General features: G+C 38.4%; 1 protein-coding gene across 3 annotated transcripts in view; it reads left to right on the top strand.

Annotated features, from left to right (window-relative positions):
• The window catches only part of ppfia2 (PTPRF interacting protein alpha 2), a 218355-nt gene that overhangs the window by 160281 nt on the left and 32668 nt on the right, over positions 1 to 25406 (top strand). For all 3 annotated transcript variants that reach the window (XM_051691158.1, XM_051691157.1, XM_051691159.1), the window contains 11 exons: positions 767 to 841; positions 10419 to 10526; positions 16363 to 16584; positions 18031 to 18177; positions 20836 to 20970; positions 21804 to 21887; positions 23436 to 23567; positions 23642 to 23704; positions 23805 to 23896; positions 24038 to 24176; positions 24257 to 24474. In XM_051691158.1, coding sequence (XP_051547118.1) covers positions 767 to 841; positions 10419 to 10526; positions 16363 to 16584; positions 18031 to 18177; positions 20836 to 20970; positions 21804 to 21887; positions 23436 to 23567; positions 23642 to 23704; positions 23805 to 23896; positions 24038 to 24176; positions 24257 to 24474 — 1415 coding nt within the window. The remainder of the gene's footprint in view (positions 1 to 766; positions 842 to 10418; positions 10527 to 16362; positions 16585 to 18030; positions 18178 to 20835; positions 20971 to 21803; positions 21888 to 23435; positions 23568 to 23641; positions 23705 to 23804; positions 23897 to 24037; positions 24177 to 24256; positions 24475 to 25406) is intronic.

Below are 25406 nucleotides of genomic sequence, written 5' to 3'. Positions count from 1 at the left end.
TGCAAGCTGTTATCAGCGTCAGGTCCAAAAGCCAGTGTCTGTATGGGCTATGGGCGTGTCAGTGCCCATGGCATGAGTAAGTTGCACATCTGTAAGAACACCATGAATGCAGACAGATATGTACAAATTTTGGAGCAACATATACTGCCATCCAGCACCATCTTTTCCAGGGACGTCCCTGCATTTTCCAGCAGGACAACTTCAAACCACATACTGCCCAGATTTCAAGTGCATGGCTGTGTGAGCAGAGAGTGTGGGTGCTAGATTGGCCTGCTTGCAGTCCTGACCTGTCTCCAGTTGAGAATGTGTGGCACATTATGAAGCACACCATACGGCAATGAAGACCCACTACAATTGTGCAGCTAAAGACCTACATAATGGATGAATGGGGGGAAAATTCCACTTTCTAAACTTAAACTTGTGTCTTCAGTGCCCAAATGCTTAATAAGTGTTATTAGAAGAAATGGTGATGTTTCACAGTGGTAAACACTTGACTGTCCCAACTTTTTTGGAGTGTGTTGCAATCATCTGATTTGAAATTATTGTACATTTAAAAAAACAATGAAATTCACAAGGTAAAACATCATATAATGTTTAGTTGTAGAGCTTTCAATATAGCAAAGGGTGAATATAATTTACAAATCAATCCTTTTTGTTTTTGTTGGCATTTTTCATACTGTCCCAAGTTAGATAATAGTTACACCATGGGTCCAGATTTATAGAGGATCAGAATATACACAGTGATTGCAGTTTTGTGTTTTTTCAGGTACGAGAGAGATTGCGGGTATCACTTGAGAGGGTCTCTGCCTTGGAGGAGGAGTTAACCGCAGCCAATCAGGAGGTAAAAAACACATTAATGATTGCTGCACAGTTATGTCATTTGGGTTACTATCTACAGCATAATTCTACTCACCATTGAGTTAAATAAACAGAGTAAACATGGGATGTATGCTTCGCTATTCCATGTTGTTTTTGCTTGATCTGATCAGTGTCAAATGTAACGAAGCAAATTGCTCATTTTTTACATCAAAATTTTAGTGCTGTATTTTTTTTTTTCAAATACTAGCAGTCCAGATGGTGCCGTTTGAAATGATAGGGTTTCAAAAGTCTTCTCTACAAGAGCCAAATAGCTTTTCGTGGCATTGTGGTGAAGAGTTTTCGGTTAAAAGTTGGGCTGTCCATTGATTACGATTTTTAATCAAATTAATTACATGATGAGACGATGAATTAATCAAATCAACTGCATACCAATATTTAATTCAAATAAAGGTTATTTAGAATAATTAATTATAAAATAAAGGCTTAATAAATATTATTAGGACCTAAATTCAGACCTTTCAAAGTGTTAGCTGATGATGATTAACGGACAGTTCATACAAGGTATCATTATGTGGGCAGTGCCAGCTAAAAGCAGATATTGTCTGCAGTGCTTTTCATGTGGAGCTCACTGCATCACTTGATGATGATGTTGAGTGGTGCATTGACTCCTTGACGTGAATAATTTGAATGCAGCGTCACGATTGCTTTAGCTAAGAGGATAGGCACTGACTGCCGGCCAATTATTGGAGGATTAAGGTTTAAACCTGCTATTTTGATAAAGAAGGGTGGCTTACTTTAATGTTCATGGTCATTTTAGACCGGAAGAAGTACAGGTGTAACTTTATTTTTTTTTTAAAGAAATTATGACATTTCTTCTTCCCTGAAGTAAAACATAAAATAAAATGATGCACTACTTTTGGGATTTTATGTTTTTTCGATCTTATTGTCATAAATATTTTTCAGTTTCACCATTCATTTGTATATGCAAATAAGCACATTTATACAACTTCACTTAAGTAAAAACCCACACTTCTATGAGCTGAAACATGAAGAATATGCAGTTGTGCTCAAAAGTTTGCATACCCTGGCAGAAATTGTGAAATTTTGGCATTGATTTTGAAAATATTACTGATCATGCAAAAAAAAAAACAACTGTCTTTTATTTAAGGATAGTGATCATATGAAGCCATTTATTATCACATAGTTGTTTGGCTCCTTTTTAAATCATTATGATAACAGAAATCACCCAAATGGCCCTGAACAAATGTTTACATACACACACAGGTTTAAATGGCAATTAAAGGTTAATTTCCCACACCTGTGGCTTTTTAAATTGCAATTAGTGTATGTGTATAAATAGTCAATGAGTTTGTTAGCTCTCACGTGGATGCACTGAGCAGGCTAGATACTGAGCCATTGGGAACAGAAAAGAACTGTCAAAAGACCTGTGTAACAAGGTAATGGAACTTTATAAAGATGGAAAAGGATATAAAAAGATATCCAAAGCCTTGAAAATGCCAGTCAGTACTGTTCAGTCACGTATTAAGAAGTGGAAAATTCGGGGATCTCATGATACCAAGCCAAGGTCAGGTAGACCAAGAAAGATTTCAGCCACAACTGCCAGAAGAATTGCTGAGGATACAAAGAAAAACCCACAGGTAACCTCAGGAGAAATACAGGCTGCTCTGGAAAAAGACAGAATGGTTGTTTCAAGGAGCACAATACGACGATACTTGAACAAAAATGAGCTGCATGGTCGAGTTGCCAGAAAGAAACCTTTACTGCGCCAATGCCACAAAAAAGCCCGGTTACAATATGCCCAACAACACCTTGACACGCCACACAGCTTCTGGCACACTGTAATTTGGAGTGACGAGACCAAAATAGAGCTTTATGGTCACAACCATAAGCGCTATGTTTGGAGAGGGGTCAACAAGGCCTATAGTGAAAAGAATACCATCCACACTGTGAAGATTGGTGGTGGCTCACGGATGTTTTGGGGGGGTGTGAGCTCTAAAGGCATGGGGAATCTTGTGAAAATTGATGGCAAGATGAATGCAGCATGTTATCAGAAAATACTGGCAGACAATTTGCATTCTTCTGCATGAAAGCTGCTCATGGGACACTCTTGGACTTTCCAGCATGACAGTGACCCTAAGCACAAGGCCAAGTTGACCCTCCAGTGGTTACAGCAGAAAAAGGTGAAGGTTCTGGAGTGGCCATCACAGTCTCCTGACCTTAATATCATCGAGCCACTCTGGGGAGATCTCAGACATGCGGTTTATGCAAGACGACCAAAGACTTTGCATGACCTGGAGGCATTTTGCCAAGACGAATGGGCAGCTATACCACCTGCAAGAATTTGGGGCCTCATAGACAACTATTACAAAAGACTGCACGCTGTCATTGATGCTAAAAGGGGCAATACACAGTATTAAGAACTAAGGGTATGCAGACTTTTGAACAGGGGTCATTTCATTTTTTTCTTTGTTGCCATGTTTTGTTTTATGATTGTGCTATTCTGTTATAACTTACAGTTGAATATGAATCTCATAAGAAATAAAAGAAATGTGTTTTGCCTGCTCACTCATGTTTTCTTTAATAATGGTACATATATTACCAATTCTCCAAGGGTATGCAAACTTGTGAGCACAACTGTATGAGAATGTGTCATGTATTGGGGGCAGATTGCTGCCATCTGCTGAAAAAATAAAAATTACATGACTTGAAAATCATGTTATGACAATAATAGCCAATAGATGGCTGCAGTGTTCTATTTAACCACCTACTGTGAAGTAATTCTAAACTTTATTACAAGTTATGCAGTTGGATATGTATATTTAGACATTATCAAAATATTATTTTTCAAAATTTAGCATTAATTTTATTTATTTTACTGTTTTGAAGTGTCAGTTTTTGCAATGCATTCACATTATGCTTGCAGTCAAACCTGACCTGGTGTTAAAAAAAGAAGACAGGCTAATCATTTTGTTACCAATCATTTGTTTCAAACATCAAAACTGAATAACTCAAAGTAATTTAATAATAATGTAAAGAAAATGAACAGTAATAACCAGAAATATACAGCAATAAACAGTGAAAATTCAATTAGTGTATAAAATTGAAGACTCAGACTTTGTTCTTTGTGTGTGCGTACGTTAGTGTGTTTGTGTGTTTGTGTTTGTGTTTGTGTGTCTGATTTATAGATTTTCTTTGACCAAATAAAACAAATTTCATTCAGTTCATATTTGTGTGTATAAGTGTAAAAACATTGTGAAAAAAAAAATCCCATTCATTTCCTATGGTCGGTCAATTATGACCATGAACAGTAAAGGTGTTGCTTTTTTTAACGACCATTTAGACTTATCGAATAAAGTACATTTTTGTGTGTATGTGTGTGTTCAGATGGCAAGTGGAGGAAAAGTCACCAAGGCTTGTACTGTTCAGATGAAGGAATCCCATTTTATTAAGTCAGAAAAAGTGATTTAGGTCAAAAATAACCGAACAATATAGGAACTGGGTTCCCGTGGATTCCTAAAATTCTTAAAATGTCTTAAATTCAGTTTTCAGAAATGTAAGGTCATAAAAAGTCTTAAATATCTTAAATGATACAACAAGTCTTAATTTTTATTTAAAGAGGTCTTAAATGTGGGGGCGGAAAGACAGGAATCGTGATATGACCTAATGTGATTATCAAACTTCAAAAGAATACAATTTAATTAAATAAATGCATGTGCTGCATCCTTTAAAGTGAAAATGCGGCACTGTTGTATTTTTCCAAGCACACAGGGGCTTGTGAGTGTTTCCTGCTGTTGCTGAGCAGTTCTCAATCATTAGGCCAAATCGGAAATTTATGACAAGCTATCACTAATGATCAACTGTTGATGATGGTGATATAGTGTTGATGAAATATGACAATGTTTACTTTTAATTGTTTATATTGTAATATGTTGTAGATTATTGTAGGAGTGCACATTTTATATCCCTTATTTGTCTGAGCAGCAGGAAGCAGTGAAGCACAAACATTTCAAAATAAGAGTCCCCAGTGTATTTCAAAGTTAAAAGTATAATATGGGCTTCCAATTAAAAAAAAAATAATAAAAAATAAATACTGGCAGATTAACTGGATTTCTTTCAACACATTACTGAATCAGCACAGTCCAATATCGGTCGACCTCTAATCTATTTATGTAATGGCACGTAAACCAATTTTAATGTGATATATGTGGGAAAACATGGCTTGAGTATTTTTAACTTGCATATTGCCTGCTCTGTTTTACCGATAAACAATGTCAAGGCCATGTTGTCTGTGATACATGATTTATTTTGAGATTGTGTAGATTTGTTTTGGTATGGGGATACGGTATTAATTTTATTTGTTCAGGTCTTGAAAAAAGTCTTAAGTTTGATTTTAAAAACTCTGCAGCAACCCTGTGGAATGTTAAGAGATTTAATGTTCATTTCAAAGAATACTCAACCTATAAGGACTAGTTCTTTCAATTAGTCAAACTCCCACTTACACTTTGGTAAATGTTTAATGTTACTTGAATTGGTGCTTATTTAGTGCATTTCTGTCATGACATTCTGGAAGGATTTGTTTGGAAAATGTTAATAAACTATATTGTTGCATATTGATTTCTTTCTTAAGAAGGAACTAAATGCATTTTAATTGGAAAAAAGGAGTATATAGAGTCAAATTTCAGCACTTTCAAAATCTGCGATTAATCATGATTAATAAAAAAATCATGTGATTAATATTGATTAAATATTTTAATCGACTCACAGGACTAGTTATTATACAACAGCTGGTTTCAGTCTACTTATTTGATTAGAAAAGCTGCATTCCATGAGTGCTGCTATTTCTTAAAACAGCACTGGAACTTTTAACTTTTTGTGTCACTTGCTTGTCTTAATGTATGTCTATTTTTTTGTCTTAAAAAGAAGAGACACATTTGTGACAAGTTGAAACCTAAATTAAATATAAACGCTATAAAAAAGCAACATTTGAGCAATAGAGTGACATCATCATTCGCATCATTCTTCGCATATATTAGTCCTCATCGAGTCCCTGCAGTTTCTGAACAAGTAAAAACCACCCCTGGAGTCGCGAGTTCGAATCAAGGGTGTGCTGAGTGACTCCAGCCAGGTCTCCTAAGCAACCAAATTGGCCTAGTTGCTAGGGAGGGTAGAGTCACATGGGGTAACCTCCTCATGGTCACAATTAGTGGTTATCGCTCTCAATGGGGCGCGTGGTAATTTGTGCATAGATCGCAGAGAGTAGCATGAGCCTCCACATGCTGTGAGTCTCCATGGTGTCATGCACGAGCCACGTGATAAAATGCGCAGATTGACTCACCTCAATCCACCCGGATTGAGGTGAGTAACTGCACCACCACGAGGACCTACTAAGTAGTGGGAATTGGGCATTCCAAATTGGGAGAAAAGGGAATAAATAAAAAATAAAACAAAAGCTGTTTTACTCTTCCCGTTTAGGTGCGTCATCAAGATGAATCCGGTTTTTATGAAGTAGTTGTTTTCTGTTTGAAACAAACCAACATATCAGCCACTCTAATATGTGCTCTTCTTTGATGAGACAAAATGAAGGACATCAAAGCAGACATGCTCACTTTGATTGGGCCTCCACTTATCATTTACCCCCATTTGCGTGGTGACTCAATAGTTCGGCTCTTTGTGGAGTCAGAAGGTGTGGAGTTTGTTTGATTTTCAGGGCTAAAAAAAGGCCAGACAAACCCCTTTCCGTGCCTTCAAAAGCGAGAATCCCCTTAATTGCCGCCTCATTAAAGGAATGTGTGTCGAGCGGCAATAAACCAAATAAAAGGAAGCAGATCTCTCTTTTCTGTCTATCTGTCACTCTGCCTTTGAGCTCACAGTGGACAGAGTGTCTCAACATGGGTGTGGAATAATCTCCTAGTGCCCTTTAGCCTGGAGAGAGCAGTGTGTGTGTGTTGGTGTGGCAGTGGTCATCAGTCAGGTCGCCTGCTTCAGAGACACTCGTGTGAGGAATACAAGATTATTTTATTAGGGAACATATGCTGATGGACACGGTCAGCAACTTCTGGTGCTATATTTGTTTGCACTGCAGTTTTACGGTATTGGGCTATGGCAGGTTTTTGCCGGTCCAGAAATACTACATTTAATGATTAAATGACAGTGTAGGACTATAAACTATACTATACACGTTGGTCCTCGTGGTGGCGTTGTTACTCAACTCAATCCGGGTGGCAGAGGACAAGTCTCAGTTGTCTCCGCTTCTGAGACAGTCAATCCGTGCATCTTATCATGTGGCTCGCTGTGCATGACACCGCGGAGACTCACAGCATGTGGAGGCTCATGCTATTCTCCGCGATCCACGCACAACTTACCATGCGCCCCATTGAGAGCAAGAACCCCTAATCGTGACCACGAGGAGGTTACCCCATGTGACTCTACTCTCCCTAGCAACCAGGCTAATTTGGTTGCTTAGGAGACCTGGCTGGAGTCACTCAGCATGCCCTGGATTCGAACTCGCGACTCCAGGTGTGGTAGTCGGCGTCAATAATTGCTGAGCTACCCAGGCCCCCAAAGAAGCGGATCATTGAGGCTCACTGCCGTTTTCAGATTTATAGTATTTGTCAGTTGAGGTTGCTGTTGTGCTACTGTTCTGTTTGACAGACATGGAAACACATGATGCTCTACTGCTCGGTTTTGGTCTCAATATTATCTTTAGAGGGCGGGGTTTTGGGAAGAGGGGGCATGGCTAATTCAGTGACTCAGTCTCATTGAAAATTCTGGAACGCTAAAATCGCTTACAGCACCTTTAAAGCAGATTAAGGTCTTTTGTGTTTGTTTATATATTTTTTTTATTTATTTTTTTTGGGACATTTGAAAAGTCTAGGCTTGTTTGAACAGTCCATCAATGTAAGTCTATGGAATTTGGGGGGATATTTGATCGTCCGCTGTGTGAAAACCGAAATTCTAATCAGTTAGAAAAGTCATGGCAACCCGAGTCAGAACATTCTGAAGGTGTGGGCCAAGTTTGGTGGATGTAGCTTCAAAGTTTTGGTCTTGGTTTAAAGTTATTTTTTATTTATTTATTTTTTTAAAAACCTAAACCAAATCTGCAGAATAAATTAGTTTTAGAGTGAGTTTACTTGAAAATAGGGCCAGAATTCTCCTATCCAGTTTATGTCTGATCCAATTCTTGACATACAGCAAATGGAATGGATTGACAAAAAAAAAAAAACAGCTAATATTTTTTTCTGATTGTTCTGGTCTAATTTAACCTCCCATAATAGACAATATGATGGAAATACCATGTACCAAGTACCTTGGAGTAGAATGTAAATATGATGGTATATGAAAATGGTGAAAATCTGATACCATCACTGTACCATGGTACAACCACAGTACTCTTTCATAAGGGATATAATTCCTAAATGGAGTGCAAGAGTAGCATTCCAGAAGTATTTCTCCATAGACAAATAGATTTTTTGCAATAACATAGAAACCTTTCAAAACAAACCTACCATGAGCTCCTAAGTTGTAAAGCGATTGTTTATGCTTCTGTAGAAGCCACGAGTTAGTGCAATTTCAACTTAATTTTTAAGAAACATGTTTAATTCTTGTCGAAGAACTAAACCCTCCATAATCCTGAAGGGAGATCCACAAATTCTCTGTTTTATCTATTTTAAGAGGCATCACAGAGGTATGCAGTTATTTGAAAGTACATTTGCCACACTGTCTATAGTTAGCGCAAAGATGGAACAAATGAAATCCTGTGAGGTCAGAGTTGTTAACTCACCTTCTCGCAAGATTTCGAGTCATGTGACAGCAGTGGATTGTCGATCACTCTGATGATCAGTTTTAATGCACTTAAAGGAGTCAAATAAAGGGGACTTAATTTTTGCAGTCATAATTGAGTTTTTTATGACCATCTCTCTGACCCTTAACATTAAATATGTCTTTTTTTGCGCCTGTTCCTTTAAGACTTTTATGTAAACACCCTCTTTGCACGTGAAATGAGAAACAACACTTGTGAGTTGTAAATCCCTAATGTTGGAATCCTTCAGAAGCATACTGTTACTGCTGGTTATATATAAACTGGAATAATAGTAGTTTCTTCTGGTATTTATAAATAATGGGATTCATCCTTATTGCCTTATCATGACTGTGTGGGTCAAGTTCTTTACACAAAATACTTGTCATTCACATGTACTGTAAATATTGACTGTCATATTTTAATGCATCACAAAGCTGAAAGTTGCACGTTTAACAGTTTAATCTCCAAAAGATCAAGGGAAATTAGATTTTTTTTTTTTTGTTGTTGCATGGCATGACCCTTTTGAAAATGAATCTTGTCAGTTTCACTGTGTATTTGGTTGCTTAAGCCTATACAGGTTGTCAGAGCTGGGGTGCAGTGGCTAGCACTCATGCTTCTGGCACGTTGAGCTATGTTGCTCATGCAGGTTTGAGTCTGGCCTGCGACACTTTCTCAGCCCATTCTTCTCTCTTCCCAATAATTTCCTGTCAGAATGAACACAGATAATAGTGTAGATAGGCTGGTCTCGTCTGTGCCCTTCATAATGTGTGTTTGCATTTAAAAACTGATGGAAAAATTACTTTGTGCTTGCTGTTAATGTGCCATATGTATGCAGCAAACACTTCTAGGCTGTCTCCACTTGATATATAATGCTGTTTTTCCCAATGCATGCAGTTTCATGAGCAATCAACATTATATATGAATATCATTGGGACATAACCCTCCCACGCTAGAAAAACTGGTTTAAGTCTGCTGATAGAAACCAAATGGATATTCCACAGAGCTGTAATGCAAGGCAACTACAAAATAAAATTGGCACCTGGCAATCGTCCTGCCTGACAAAAGTAATAACCGATTGTTGTCATCCACAAACACTAATTACTGTTGATATTGTTTACCCACCAGAATGGCATTCAAAATATGTACCTCTTGCCAGTGATAAACAGGCATAAGGCTTCCATTTACAAGATTATATATTAATCAGTAAGATTGCGACACATAACTGTGTATCCTCAGCTAATGCGCGTCTTAATCCACATAACAAACCCTGGAATGCAATGGAAAGACAACATCAGCAAGCACAAGGCATTAAAGTATTAATAGTTTATTATTTGATGTAGCATTTGATTAAGTGCAGGTTTAAGGATTTGGTGGACCAGTGAAGCCTATGTCAGGATGGTCATATGTTCGTTTTATGTCTGTATTGTTTGGCCAGTAGGATTTGGCATATCATTGGTGGTTCATCACTGTTGTTGTTGCTAATACTTAGGGACAGAGTATTATAATTCCAAGCATTAGCCTTCCACAAAACCATAGCATCATTGCAGTGAGTTTTGCATGAGCAATTACTACCCACATTTTCTTACGATGTAAAAGTATAGTTATGTAGTGTTTTTTAAGCAGGTGTTTGTATATGAAGTGTCCTGTAAGCAAGAAATGTAATATATAGTTATACATTTTTCAAATATCAGTATTGCTGGTTATTATTTGCCAGTAATACTCTCTGGCTCTCTCTCTCTCTCTCTCTGTCTCTCTGTCTCTCTGTATCCCTCTTTTGCAGATTGTAGCCTTGAGAGAACAGAATGCCCACATCCAGAGGAAGGTGGCATCAGGAGAGGGGGGTGAAGACTTGCTGGAGGGCACTGATGCCCAGAAAGTGCATGGCAAGGTGGGTATCTAAGAACTTTGAACTGCCTTGTGGGGTTAATTAAGTCATCCAGCCTTCAAAACCTAGTGAGCCTTCTAAGACAGTATCTTAACCTAAATGGAACCTCCGAAGTGAACGATTTGGAACGCTCTAGATAGGCAGCAACTCTGTGCATCATGCATATACCACTTTTTGTGCAGTGCACAGGATAGTCGACTCACAAATATTTTTAATAGTTCGCCATTAGCATGCTGCTGAGCTAACAGTACAATATTTTTGTAAGCATAAAAAACACTTTGCATAGTTTAATAGTTTGCCATTAGCAAGTTGCTGAGCTAACAGTACAATATTTTAATAAACATAAAAACACATTGCACACACAGTTATTAAATGTCTGTCTTCTCCACAAAGGATACCAATGATGCTGCCTTAGAATTTGGCCAAACGAGGGTATCTTTAAAGGCAGCATAAATATATGTCAGGAGCATGCATATGATGTCTTAAAATGCTGCCTACATTGGCAGCTTATTATGTTTTGGAACACAGCCCTATTTTGTGCCTTGCATGCCAACTCTGTATATTTATAGTCTTGGGATGCAGTTGTTTTGACGTACAAGCAGTTTTTAGTCTAGAAGGGACAGAAATAATCTACTTCAAATCAGTTTGTGAACAGGTACAATCACAAAGCCTTCACTGTACAGTCATCACAAGCACTCATTCTTTCAAACTGTATTTCTAGATCACATTCAATGTGCCATTAAGCTGGAATCTTCCTCTGAGCGGTGGCTCACGCTCGTGATGAAAAGATACAGGATCAAAAGGATGAGAGAAGTGCCACCCCCTCTCACTTTCACAGGTGTTGTGTGTGGCGTTAGACTTTGTTGGCATGGTGACAGAGATGCTAGTAAAGTGTGGCCTCGTATAAGAAAGGCTGGCACTTTTACAGTTTTTGCAGTTAGCCTAGTTTATCTTCCACCATGGATGATCGATTTAGTAACAATATGGACAATATTCAGTCTAGTGACTGATGCAGGAGCCTGACCCACCTATCAGAGGTCATTAGTTTTTGTTTTTCTGACCAATAAGAAACAAGGAAGGAAGAAGGTAAATAAGGAAGTAAGAAAATAAGGAAGGAAATACGTAAATGAGAAAGTAAGCAAATAGAGAAGGAAACAATGAAGGAAATAAGCAAATAAGGAAGTAAATAAGGAAGGTAGGAAGTAAACAAGGGAGTACACAAGTAGGGACGGAAGTGAATAAGCAAGGAAGGAACAAAGCAAGGAAGAAGCTAAGGAAGGAATTAAATAAGGAAGGAAATAAGTAAATAAGGAAGTAGGATAATAAGGATGTAAGTAAAAAAGGATGTAAGTAAGGAAAGTAAATAAGAAAGTTAGCAAGTAAATAAGTAAGAAATTAAATAAGCAAGGAAGTAATGAAATAAATAAGGAAGAAAGTGAGCAAATAAGGAATGAAGTAAATAAAGAATGATGTAAAAAATAAAGATGTAAGCAAAGGATGAATCAAGTAAATAAAGAAGTATGCAAGTAGTAAGAATTTAAAGAAGGAAGTGAATAAGGAAGGATAGAAGGAAGTAAGGAAGGAAGGAAAGAAAATGAGGAAGCAATGAAGGAAATTAGCAAATAATGAAGCAAATAAAGAAGTAAGGAATTGAATTAGGAAGAAAGTGAGAAAATAAGAAAGGAAGTAAATAAGGAAGTAAGGATGTAAATAAGGAAGGAAGCAAGCAAATTAAAGAAGATGTAACAGGTAAAGGATGGGCAAGGAGGAGGCGGGAACTGGCTGAACAGTCAACGTAAACAACATAAAACATAAGACACACACACACACACACAGCAGCCGCGTTTCTCTCTCTCTCTCTCTCTCTCTCTCTCTCAAACTGGCTTCTCCGGCTCCCCTTTATCTCGCTTTCCCGCTGATCAGCTGACACAGTGCCGGCCGTGCACCCTCACGGCCCGGCCACACCCTCCTCCTCATCACATTCCTCCCCCGCCTGATTGAGGCCGGGGCACCATCCGGACTGACCTACTCACCCACCCCATCTCTGGAGGGGAGATGCTGCCCTTCGGCCGTTCTGCCAGCCGGTAGTCCACCCTGCCTCCTGGGAACCTGGGGGAGAGATGAGGGAAGGGAGAGGGGAGAGGGAAAGGGTGAGCAGGAGACACAGAGAGAGGAGAGAGAAAGAAAAACTTGCTCGCCCGTCCCCGGACACGCTGTCGTCTGGTCCTCAACCACTCCTCCGCCCTCTGGCGGACGGCAGCAAGTCCTCCGACCCCTGGTGGACGGAACGGCCCCTCCCCTTCCTGGCGGATGGCAGCGGTTCCTCCGACTCCCAGCAGCCGGCAGCAACTTCTCCATCCCCCGGTGGACGGCCACGGCTCCTCCCCTAGCGGACAGCAGAGGTGTGGACCCCACAACAGCGCATCCCTCATCCTTCCCGGGTTTCGGCACCAATGTAACGGGTAAAGGATGGGCAAGGAGGAGGCGGGAACCGGCAGAACAGTCAGCGTAAACTTTAATGACGTACACTCTACTTAAAACAACATAAAACATAAGACACACACACAGCGGCCATGTGCATCTCTCTCTCTCTCGAACTGGCGTCTCCGGCTCCCCTTTATCTTACTCTCCCGCTGATCAGCTGACTCAGCGCTGGCCATGCACCCTCACGGCCCGGCCACACCCTCCTCCTCATCACAGAAGGAAGTAAAAAAGGGTGTATGCAAGAAAGAAAGCAAGGAAGTGGGTAAGTAAGGAAGAAAGGAACTAAGGAAGGAAGTAAGTAAGGAAATAAATAAGCAAATAAGGAAGGAAGTAAACAAGGATGTAAGGAATTAAATAAGGAAGAGAGTGAGAAAATAAGGAAGCAAGCAAATAACGAAGGAAGTAAATAAGGAAGTATGCAAGAAAGCGAGTAAATAAGGAAGTTAGTAAATAAGGCAGGAAGGAAAAAAGTAAGGAAGTAAACAAGGAAGCAAATAATTAAGCATGTTGGAGTATGGAGTAAGCTTATTGACTGCTGATTAATACATTTCAGCACAAACATGTTAAGTGATCAAATTCTTAACAGTACATATTAAACAAAAATTTACTGCAGTAAGGAAAAAAGAGTGTACATGGATGGATGAGCATCTGACCGTCAGATGCCCAGAAAGAGAAAATGAGAGGGGCTGGAGGGAGAGAAAGAGACAGAAAAAGTGAGTCATTCTCCCCCCCCCCAGCCTCTCTAGAATGTATTCTTGGCAATTCTTTGTCTTGTTAGTCTGTTTGTGATCACAGAATCTCTCCTGGTGAACTCGTGTAGATCGCTCATGGCTTCACAGCTTTGACAGAATACATTTTGTGTGCTCTGCAAATGATTTTATCACCCTTCTGTCTTGGTGTCTGCACCATAAATTAAGCTGGAAATACAGTCTAATTTTAGTGTGCCATAAGACGTGCCATGTTTTAGTGTGAAAGTGTGAGAGAAATCTTTATTTTAGGCACTGCAGAGGAAAGATCTGCTGACACTCTGTGTCACACACTGTGAAAATAATGCAGTTGGACTGAATGGACTGAAATGAGCATGCTGGGTGTTTAATAATCCAAAACAGACCACAGTTCTTAATGTAAAGGACAATGATTGAATGAATGAATGAACTTGCAGAATACATTAAGCCATAAAAAGATTAATGTTGGGGATGTCAATTTTTAGAAATCGTTAGAATCGACTGTCATTTAAATGAGTGGTCTATAGACTGATTAATCGTTAAGGTGATTGTATGCAAAACATGTACAGAGGACTCCAAATACCATGGACATGTAGCATATTTTTGAACTATAATTCAACAAAATATACTGATTACTGGTATTTTCCTCTAGTTCATTTTCAGTTGCTATATTTCAAAGCATTTGTTTAATATTATTTTTATTTTTGTTTAATATACCATTAAGAATTGTGTATATTATTTTTAATATACCAAATAGTGTGTTATACACCATATAAAATACTATTTAATATGGTGTATTGTTTTTAATATACCATTAAGAATTATGAATTTGATCAGTGAACGTATTTGTGCTGAAAACACTGTGAATTTTTTTTTTTTTTTTTTGGTTCCTGGGTAGTAAGTGTTATTTCCTAATTGCTTATGCCTCAAAAGTATAGAAAATGGCTATTATTCCCCACAAACTGCTTTTGTGACCAGGACAGTGATATTTTGAAATTTACCTATTTTCCAGAACATTCCAGATAAATTCATTGTTGAGTAAACTTGGAGTAACTTCTAGAACTTTCTAGAACTTTCCAGTAATATAAATAGTAGTATAAATACAGAGGCCTTAAGCCCACCAGTTCAGTTTAGTTCCAGCTGCCTAAGTGGATACATATCAAGACCTTGCTGGATGCCTTGAAGTATGATGAGTACGGCTGGGAGGTCATAGGAGACTTCAAAATGGTGGCATTCCTGATTGGTCTCCAAGGCGGTTTTACCAAGTTTCCCTGCTGTCTTTGCCTTTGGGACAGCAGGGACACCAAGGCACACTACCACAGGCGGGACTGGTCACAGCAGACCAAGTTCTCTGTGGGGAGGAACAACGTCAAGTGGGAGCCACTGGTGGACCCCCGGAAGGTGCTGATGCCACCACTGCACATCAAATTGGGCCTTATGAAACAATTTGTCAGAGCTCTAGATAAGGAGTCGGCAGCCTTCAAGTACCTTCAAGACTTTTTCACTAAGCTGTCTGAGGCAAAGGTCAAAGCCGCTGTCTTCGTCAGACCACAGATAAAGAAGATTCTGGAGTGCAGTGAATTCCCCAAGAAGCTCACTAGTAAGGAGAAAGCTGCTCGGAACAGCTTTATCGCAGTGGTTCGGGGCTTCCTGGGCAATCACAAGGCCGAAAAATATGTGGAGCTGGTTGAGACTCTGGTGAAGAACTACGGCACAATGGGCTGTAGGATGTCCATCAAAGTCCATATCCTTGATGCTCATCTTGATAAATTCAAGGAGAATATGGGAGCGTATTTGGAGGAGGAGTGAGGTGAGCACTTCCATCAGGATATACTGGACTTTGAACACCACTACCAAGGACAGTATAACGAGACCATGATGGGAGACTACATTTGGGGGCTGATTCGTGAAAGTGATTTACAGTATAATCGTAAATCTCGAAAAAGGACTCACTTCTAAATCTTTTGTAGTCATTTTTGTATTACTTTAGTATAAATACATGTTAATTTGGATTCATATGTGGTTTTTATCTGACTTCATGTGAACGAAAAGACACAAATTCACCCGTTTTCTCATTGGAAATAGGTCATTTTCAAAATATCACTGTCCTGGTCACAAAAGCAAAGTTTGAGGGGAAATAATAGCCATTTTCTATACTTTTGAGGCATAAGCAATTAGGAAATAACATTTACTACCCAGGAACAAAAATTATGTTACATAGTAAAATCAATCAAATTAACAATAGTTGATTGTCAAATAATATTTTATAAAGAACTCTCCTAAAAGCAAAATAACTCAGAATATCTCATTAGCACATACAGAATTAGTAGCAGCACTATGTTTATATAATTACATAACATTCAAAAAATAAAATAGCTAATGTACGTTCAAAAAGATGGAAATGAACCTTGGATTCATATATATTTTGAATGGACATGAACTACTGATCTCAACTAAGCATTGTATAATGTTTGTCAATAACTTTTGAAAGACTTATGAAAGTTCAATAAGTCTGATAACACTAATAAAGTGTTACTAAATTAAAGAAGTGATTTACAAAATCATGATTTAATTGATCAGTTTCCCATTATACATTATAAATTATAATCTATTGTGTGTTTGTGTTGCAGAGGTTGTCTAATGGGTCGATGGAGTCAGGTGATGAGGCCAGTCAAGTGGTAGAGCTGCAAGAATTACTGGAGAAGCAGAACTATGAGCTGGCACAGATGAAGGAGCGCATGTCCTCACTGTCCTCACGTGTGTCTGAGGTGGAGCAGGAGCTGGAGACGGCACGCAAAGACCTCATCAAGAGTGAAGACATGAACAACAAGTACCAGAGAGATATTAAAGAGGTGCGATCTTGGTGGATGTCACACAAACAGTAAAAGTGAAGCATCTGTCTCAAATCGGACTATGTCCGAAACCTCCAAAATGTTCCCTTATCGGGCAGTATACATTCAAATCCAGTGGTTGCATAATACCTTATCTTCTGAAATGTACTCATCTGGTTTATATTTGAAGGCAGTATAGATATATTTGTCTATATCATCTCACAATCCTTTGCATGCAGTTCGGTGGTTGTTTGAAAGAATGAAAGTGCCCTGTGACAGAGTGGTTCAGAGAAGTAAATTAATTATATACTGATCAGCCACAACATTAAAACCACCTGTCTAATATTGTGTAGGTCCCCCTCGTGCCGCCAAAACAGCACCAACCCGCATCTCAGAATAGCATTCTGAGAATGTATACTTCTCACCACAATTGTACAGAGCGGTTTTCTGAGTTACCGTAGACTTTGTCAGTTCGAACCAGTCTGGCCATTCTCTGTTGACCTCTCTCATCAACAAGGCGTTTCCGTCCACAGAACAGCCGCTCACTGGATGATTTTTGTTTTGGGCACCATTCGGAGTAAATTCTAGAGACTGTTGTGTGAGAAAATCCCAGGAGATCAGCACTTACAGAAATACTCAAACCAGCCCATCTGTAAAATGAACTTTTCGTTTTCTCTACAGAATGTTCATATGGAAACAAGTAAACAAATGAAGTTTCGTCTTACCAGTGTTTGTGGAAACTTCTAAACCATGTGTTACAACTAGCCCTGCATTATATTGTGCCCCACTCTCCCTGTTATTCAGAAATGACAACAACCTTTCATCGCAGAAATGAATTTCGCAGTGGACACTCTCCCTAAACTTTCTTCTCTCCTCCTCCCCTTTGACCTGTTATCGAGATGTAATGAGCACCCCGTGGGGTACGCATACTGCCAGCTGGGAATCACTGAGATACATGGCCTGCATTGTGGTAGATAGAATATTGAATTATAACCGTCAAACTGGCTAGTGAGTTGACGCCGTTTACCCGCCACGGTTGATTTTCACCTGCAGTTGGCAGGTTGGTGGGTGTTAATTTCAAACCCTGCATACGAAGGTTTTTTAAGGCACTAACTAACTGAGTATGGAGGCAGCAAGGCAGCTGCCTTTGCTTTTGAACACAGCCTCCCGATATCAAATTAATAATTAGTGACAGCCGGACAGATGCTAAGAAATGTCTGTTGGATTGGTGACATAGATATTGATAGAGATTAGTTGTGGCAGCTCGCAGCAAGAGTGTATGTCTGGGTCACAATATGTGTGTTTGTGTTTGCTTTTGTGTTGATATTTGTCCTGAAGGCTGTATGTAATTATAGGGCAGGTTTCTTGATTGACAGCAGACTGTTACACCTGCAGGCTCCAGCCTCAGTGTGTCTGAGTGCCATTTACCAATTGTCTGCATGTGTGTGTGTGTGTGTGTGTTTACAGGCGATGTGTCAAAAAGAAGACATGGAGGAACGGATCGTGACTCTTGAAAAGCGCTATCTCAGTGCGCAGAGAGAGTCCACGTCGCTACACGACATCACAGACAAGCTGGAAAACGAACTGGCCAATAAGGAGGCATTCCTAAGACAGGTTTGACCCCTGTGAATGCACAAAACAAATTACCTTCTCAATTTCCCTTTAGTATTATTTCAAATCATTTGGAGGCACTGCAGTTGCTTAATATCTTGCATCACATACAGTACTTGGTAGACTTCAAGTAAAGACTGCAAAAGCATGCTGCTTCAAATGTTGGATAACTGGCAAATAGTCTTTCCATTTTTAACAGAACTTTCTCTTCCTCTGATGTCATATTCAAGATGTCAGAATGTCTCTAGTGCTAATCTGATTAAAAATGTTCATAGAACATATTACTGGGGTATTTTATAATGGAAGGGCATGACAAATATGTTAAAGGAATGAAAAAATTCTGTCATCATTTACTCTAAACCCCTATGGCTTTTCCCTCTGTGGAACACAAAAGGTGCATTTTTTAAAACTATACTGGCTGCTCTTTTCCATAAAATAAAAGTGAATGAGGACTGGGACTGTCAAGCTAATAAATGACAAAAAGCACCGTAAATGTATCAGTAAAGTGGTCCTTGCAAGTTGTTCGCTGTATTTCAAGTCTTCTGAAGCCAAATGAAATTTGTGTGACAAATGGACCTTAAAGGAATAGTTCACCCAAAAATGAACATTTGCTGATTATTTACTCACCCTCAGGCCATCCAAGATGTATCTGAGTTTCTTTCTTCATCAAAACAGAATTGAAGACTTTTAGGATTTCATTTCAGGCATCCTCCTTTAAACAATGCAAGTGAATGTCCTCCATTTTTTGATGGTCCAAAATGCATATTTAGGGTGCATCAAAATAATCCACACGACTCCAGTCGACAAATAAAGTTCTTCTGCACCCAAATGATTGATTATTTTTAGAAATAAAACAATACTTATATACTTTTTAACTACAAATGTTCGCTTCAGTACATCTCTGTGATGCACGCTCATGAGAGGGATGACGTAAGAGCGTTGGTAAGGTTACGCGTCACGTGGAGGAGGAGGCAGGAAGCACGTCATTGTTTACAAGAGAAACCTGCACAGACCACAGACCAAGTGCCGTTCACAAACCAAAACAATACAAAATAAAAAATAATTTCCAAATAATAATAAAAAAACATTACTGCAGTAAATAACCAACCTTTATTTCGGAGCAATGCCGTTGTGTTATCTACTTGTGCTTTTTCTTTAGCAGAAATATATAGGCTATATGGCTGTTAGGAATTCAAGCCACACAAGTTGTAGTTAGTGAAACCAAGTTCAAGAGCGTTTACTGAGATTCACAGGGTTTACAGAGTGAGATCAATGGTACAGGTTACATCACATAGATGAGAAGCTTCACAAACGTATTTATGCAGGCAGTGATGAGCGAGTGAATTAAGTGCACGTGCAGTGAAATAGAAATCAAGTGATGAGGAGCGGAGCGCTGAGGGAGGTGCAGAGCCCGAGGGAGGTGAGACAATGACAAAGTTTTCACACATACCTAAGTTCAATGGAAAAACAGCACGGGCACAGCCGATGAATTCAGATATCGACCCTTTGTTTCTTTCGATGGTCTGAAATCCTCAGGAGTAAAATGTTCACTGCACACCCTCCAATATTTGAGAGAATGTAGGGGTGTACTGATATCCATGTTCAGCGCAATAAGCCAGAGCTTCAGTCGCTCATGATCATGTTTAGGCAATTGATGAAAAGTTAATATTTTTCCCGTCGTGCATTTTCTTTGGGGTTTCTGAAGGTTGAAGCATCCAGGAGGCACACACTAAATGACCATTTTGAACAATACACTTATACAAATACAAATATACAGCAAAGACAATTAAACGTTTGTACAGCGCTCCTTTTCTTGTAAACAATGACGCGCTTCCTGCCTCCTTGTCCTCCATGTGACTCGTGACCTTACCAACGATCTTACGTCATCCCTCTCATGAGCGTGCGTCACAGAGATGTACTGAAGCGAACATTTGTAGTTAAAAAGTATATAAGTATTGTTTTATTTCTAAAAATAATCAATCATTTGGGTGCAGAAGAACTTTATTTGTCGACTGGAGTCGTGTGGATTATTTTGATGCACCCTAAATATGCATTTTGGACCATCAAAAAATGGAGGACATTCATTTGCATTGTTTAAAGGAGGATGCCTGAAATGAAATCCTAAAAGTCTTCAATTCTGTTTTGATGAAGAAAGAAACTCAGATACATCTTGGATGGCCTGAGGGTGAGTAAATAATCAGCAAATGTTCATTTTTGGGTGAACTATTCCTTTAATACAAGTTGTCATGCGCTAATAATCTTGCCCTCTGCTGTTACTCTGAAATAAAAAATAGTACCGTTTGATGCATCGTGTCAGGTTTGACGTCTGTTACAACAAATGTAATTCTTGCATGTTTTATGACCAAACGTGATTAATAATTTGATTATACTTTTTTGGTACATGAGAGCACCCGTCCCCATTCACTTTAAACCCTCTAATGAGTGTTTTTCCATTGTAGCTCTGTTACTGAGATTACATTATTAAGAGTTTACTGGTGCCAAAAACAGTAAAAATAATGGGCCGTTATGACATTTAGTTTGTTTGGGCATGCTGATCTTTGTTTTGCCATAGATAGGCTGTCTTATGGTATCTGCAATACAAGGATAAACTGTCTGATCAGAGACTGTGTGTGTGTGTGTGTGTGTGTGTTCCTCTCACAGATGGAGGACAAGAACAGGCAGTTACAGGAGCGCTTGGAGTTGGCGGAACAGAAGCTCCAGCAGACTATGAGGAAAGCCGAGACACTGCCTGAGGTAGAGGCTGAACTAGCGCAGAGGATAGCAGCTCTCACTAAGGTATTGTATACCACACACACACACACATACGGTCTTTCTTAACTTGTTCGCATACTATTTGTATGATGTAGTTGGTTTGATGGTATACTTTTTTTCCGAGGTGATTTTTGAAGTATGCATCCATACAGTACATGCTTTTTGGGCTAATATTACCCACAGGATTCTTTACCGACTATCTCTAGTGATTTTATGACAGCAATTTCATTGACATTCTCAAAAGTCTTCTACTGCACAGGGGGGAAATATGGATATTGGGATGCAGCTTAATGGGAAAGCTGACATTATTAGGCAAAGTAAGGAGGTTCAAGACAGAAATGAAATGCTTGTTCATACTTTCCACAGCTGCTGTGTAAATATTGGCTGATAGAAATGATTTAAACTATTGTATATTCATCATTAATGATGCGCTACATTCTCTGTACTTTGTGGTTTACTAGTCTGATATGGAAGCTAAATTCCAGGACATAAACTGCAGACTTAGGAATTTCTCTCTCTCTCTCTCTCTTTCATTCACTTAACTCTATCTTTTAGATGTATTTTAGAGTCTCTGTCTGCTTTGTGTCTTTGAGTTGCTGAGGTGGTACTTTTTATTCACCACGGAGAGAACAAAAGCTTGAGGAAATACACACTCCTCTTTACCTGTCTGCTCAACCATAGCTGTGAGGTTTGGTCTGACGGTACCTTATAAACCAAACTGTCTATCTCATAAATCTGGCTAAAGACATGAGCTGACGTCACAGTCATGGTTCAAGGGGTCGTTTCTTTGCTTGTTTGTGCTAATTTGTGGATTTACCTTGTCTCATCTGATTAAATTAAATGTGTGTGTTGTTCAGGCGGAGGAGCGGCACGGGAGTATCGAGGAGCGTATGAGACATTTAGAAGGACAATTGGAGGAGAAGAACCAGGAACTGCTCAGGGTCAGTTTCACTTTATATTATTAAAAAGCACACAGGGTTCATTTGAAATGGCATAGTACCTTATGACTCACAGTACTACAGTATTCAGTATTTACATTTCCAGTCTGATGAATGAACCAGGAATATCAATTGTGATTTTTAACATCTCTTTCTTAAATCTTTATTTGGACGGTCTGCTAAGAGTCAAATATTTTTAGACAAAATTGTATTTAAAGTGCAAAATAACAGTTTTAGTGTTGGACGACACTATGAATTAAAAATGCAACATAGCGAGGTCATGAAACGCTGTTTCATACTACTGAATTGTTGCACAGAGCATACTTTTTCACATACAGTTTTTTTTTAAATAGTACGGAGTACTTTGTGTGCTTGTATTCCGTTCTGAACATACTGACCCACTGTTATAATAAGGGGCCTGAATAAATGTTTTGCGCTCTGCTAAAATTATTTTCTTACTGCGTATTTTTGTCTAGTTTTCCAGTAAAAAATATCTTAACATCCTTAAGACAAGCAAAAATAAAAGTGAAATGACCAGATATTTGGTCTTGTTTTCAGAGAAATCTAACAAACTTTGGTGGGGAGGTAAAACTATATATATAATTTTTTTTTTTTTTTTTTTTTTTTTAGGTTTTTAAAAGTTTTACCTTTTAAGTTGTATTTTTTACCTCATTGGCAATTTGTTTTGTTTTTGTTTTTTTTATGTTTTAAGCATTAATGCTACAAAATTTTGTAACATTTCTCTTAAAAAAAAAAAAAAAAAAAAAAAAAAAGACAAAATATCTTTACATTCTCAAGTAAAGTTATCTTGTATTAAGAATGTTTCAAATTATTATTATTATTAATGTTTTTTTTTTAACTGAAAAAAAAGATATATATATATATATATATATATATATATATATATATTTGTCTAAAACAAGAAAAAAACAATTGGGTAAAAAAAATAAAATAATTATATATATATATAACTTTTGTTTTTTTTTTTTTACCCAATTGTTTTTTTCTTGTTATAAGCATAAATGCTACAAAACATCATGTGACATTTTCCTCCAAGTAAATTTATCTTGTTTTAAGAATGTTTCGAATTATTATTATTTTATTTATTTTTTTGCAGTGCATCCGTCTGCTCTGTTTTTCTATGTAAACATGCACTAGACGGAAGTCTATAAGTGTTTCACCTCGTTTCATTTTTTTTGTTTTTGTTTTTTTACAGTATGTCACAGGAGTGCAACGTTTTTTTAGACTCTGTGTGAAGTAAAAATAGCATCAACTTTAAAAAGAGTGTATTGAGATAACTGCATTCTGTTCTATTTGTTTGCACATTAACGCATTTGCCCTGAATGGCCCCTAAAACTGTTTACTCGTAAAATCATCAAGCTTGTCCACATACTGTATGTATGATATAAAAATGATAAAATAGTTTTTTTGTGTGTGTGTGTGTGTGTGTGTGTGTGTGTGAGTGAGTGAGTGAGTGTGTGTGAATATGTGGATACTGTATCTCAGATTAGTGTTTAAATGTAAAACTAAAAATTTTGTTTATTTTTTCAGGCTCGACAGAGAGAAAAGATGAACGAAGAGCACAACAAGCGTCTCTCAGATACAGTTGACAGACTTTTGACCGAGTCAAATGAACGATTGCAACTTCATCTGAAAGAAAGGATGGCCGCGCTTGAGGAGAAGGTAGAAGAAGAGCCAAACGTTAGCATTGACTGTTTTCCATCATGTTCATCATTCATTCTTTGTTTCTCTTTCAGAATGTTTTAATACAAGACTCTGAGAGTTACAGGAAGCAGTTGGAAGATTCCATTCAAGAAAAGGTCATTAGTTTTTATTTTCTGAAAACCAGCTGAGCAGAACGAATATGCTTTGCTCACCATTCTGAGTAAAATGAAACTTTAATGTGCTTTGTGGTTGTAGTCTCATCTCTCGGAGGAGATGGACAAAATGAGATCTGAACTGGATCAGTACCGGCTGAGGACTGGATCCCTTACAGAGCCCACACTGTCACGGTGAGACACATAGAAACACACCAAATATCCATTTACAAAACAATTATGTGCTGCTTATGAGATATTTTAGACATGAGATTTTATTATTTAATTTTTTAAAGCATTTCAGATGTTATCTGTGTGTCTACATCTTGATTCCAGGTCCCATCTGGATGCATCCGGAGATTTGCGTTTCTCTCTGGGTTCTCTAGCCGAGATGCAGTCGGATCACTACCGCTCCACCAAGGTGATCCGCAGGCCCAGGAGAGGACGCATGGGTCTACGTATAGAGGAACAGAAGGTAGGAGCTCTTCACCACAGCAGTCATGAGGTTTGTGTTAAATATCACGTCTTCCCGTGTCTCTTTTCATCTTCCCGCAGGCTAAGTCTCTGGGCGAACATGAATGGCGCTCTCAGCAGCTTGGCGTTCTAGGAGGCCACCCGTTCGATAGTGACACGGAGATGTCAGATATCGATGACGATGACCGTGAGACCCTCTTCAGCTCCATGGATCTCCTGTCTCCTGGAGGACATTCAGATGCTCAGACTCTGGCTATAATGCTGCAAGAACAGCTGGACGCCATTAATAAAGAGATCCGGTCAGTCTACTCGCTGCGATCACTCTCTATACAGTATTTTGCTTCCCTGTCATGGTCAGGGCTATCCGTCATGAGTCTGTTGTATGTCTGACGGCCAACTGTAGACATGTTAAATGCTTGAATTGTTTGCAGCATGGTCGATGGTAGTTTTACAACATATCCAATAATCTAGGTCTATGAGAAACTGCAAGAGCAGTAATGTTCAGTTTGAGTGTAGTAGTACACTCATTGCTACAGTAGTTAATTTTCTCAAGCGATTTCTAAAACTGTTGCCACCTACTGCATCAGTCTTCAGACAGTTAAGCAAACACTTTTATTCATTCTCTGTCTGAGTAAACATATTAAGACAGGCATTTTATGGGTGAAGCATTGTGAAAATACTTCCTTGTATCCCAGCTTAATATGCAGAGACAACTAAGTGAACCATTTGAAGGTTGATTTCCCTGAAAAGTATAAACCCAGTGGCGCTTTTAAAACATTGTTTGTTTCAGAGGTCTGACATATCAACCAATGATTTTAAATTTGGACAACCTGTTTGTTTAAACCATGGCAGACTGGGCTTGGGTGAAGGGATGGTAAGAGTGTTTGGGAAAACTGAGTAGAAGCCATTTTTTTATTTTTGCAGTTCTTTATGTTAAACACTTAACCTTCAACCTATGACGTGTTTTATCATTAAGAGAAAAAGCTTAAAACGTACCCATTTCTAACTTTATATATATATATATATATATATATATATATATATATATTTTTTATAAAAGTGTTGAAAAATAAATTTGATGTTAACATGAAATCAAAATAGACTAAGACGTTGGAGGTCATTCAATAGTGCATTTTGCCAATACCGATAACTAAGCAAGTGGAAAAGGCAGAACCAATTAATTAAATCAATTTATTGAATGTAAAAAAAAAAGAGAAAGTCTTTCCTTACT

The sequence above is a fragment of the Myxocyprinus asiaticus genome, chromosome 47 (genome assembly GCF_019703515.2).
Source record: "Myxocyprinus asiaticus isolate MX2 ecotype Aquarium Trade chromosome 47, UBuf_Myxa_2, whole genome shotgun sequence".
Taxonomy (NCBI): domain Eukaryota; kingdom Metazoa; phylum Chordata; class Actinopteri; order Cypriniformes; family Catostomidae; genus Myxocyprinus; species Myxocyprinus asiaticus.
Note: the sequence above shows the minus strand (reverse complement) of the source record. Positions and strands in the feature narration are given on the sequence as shown.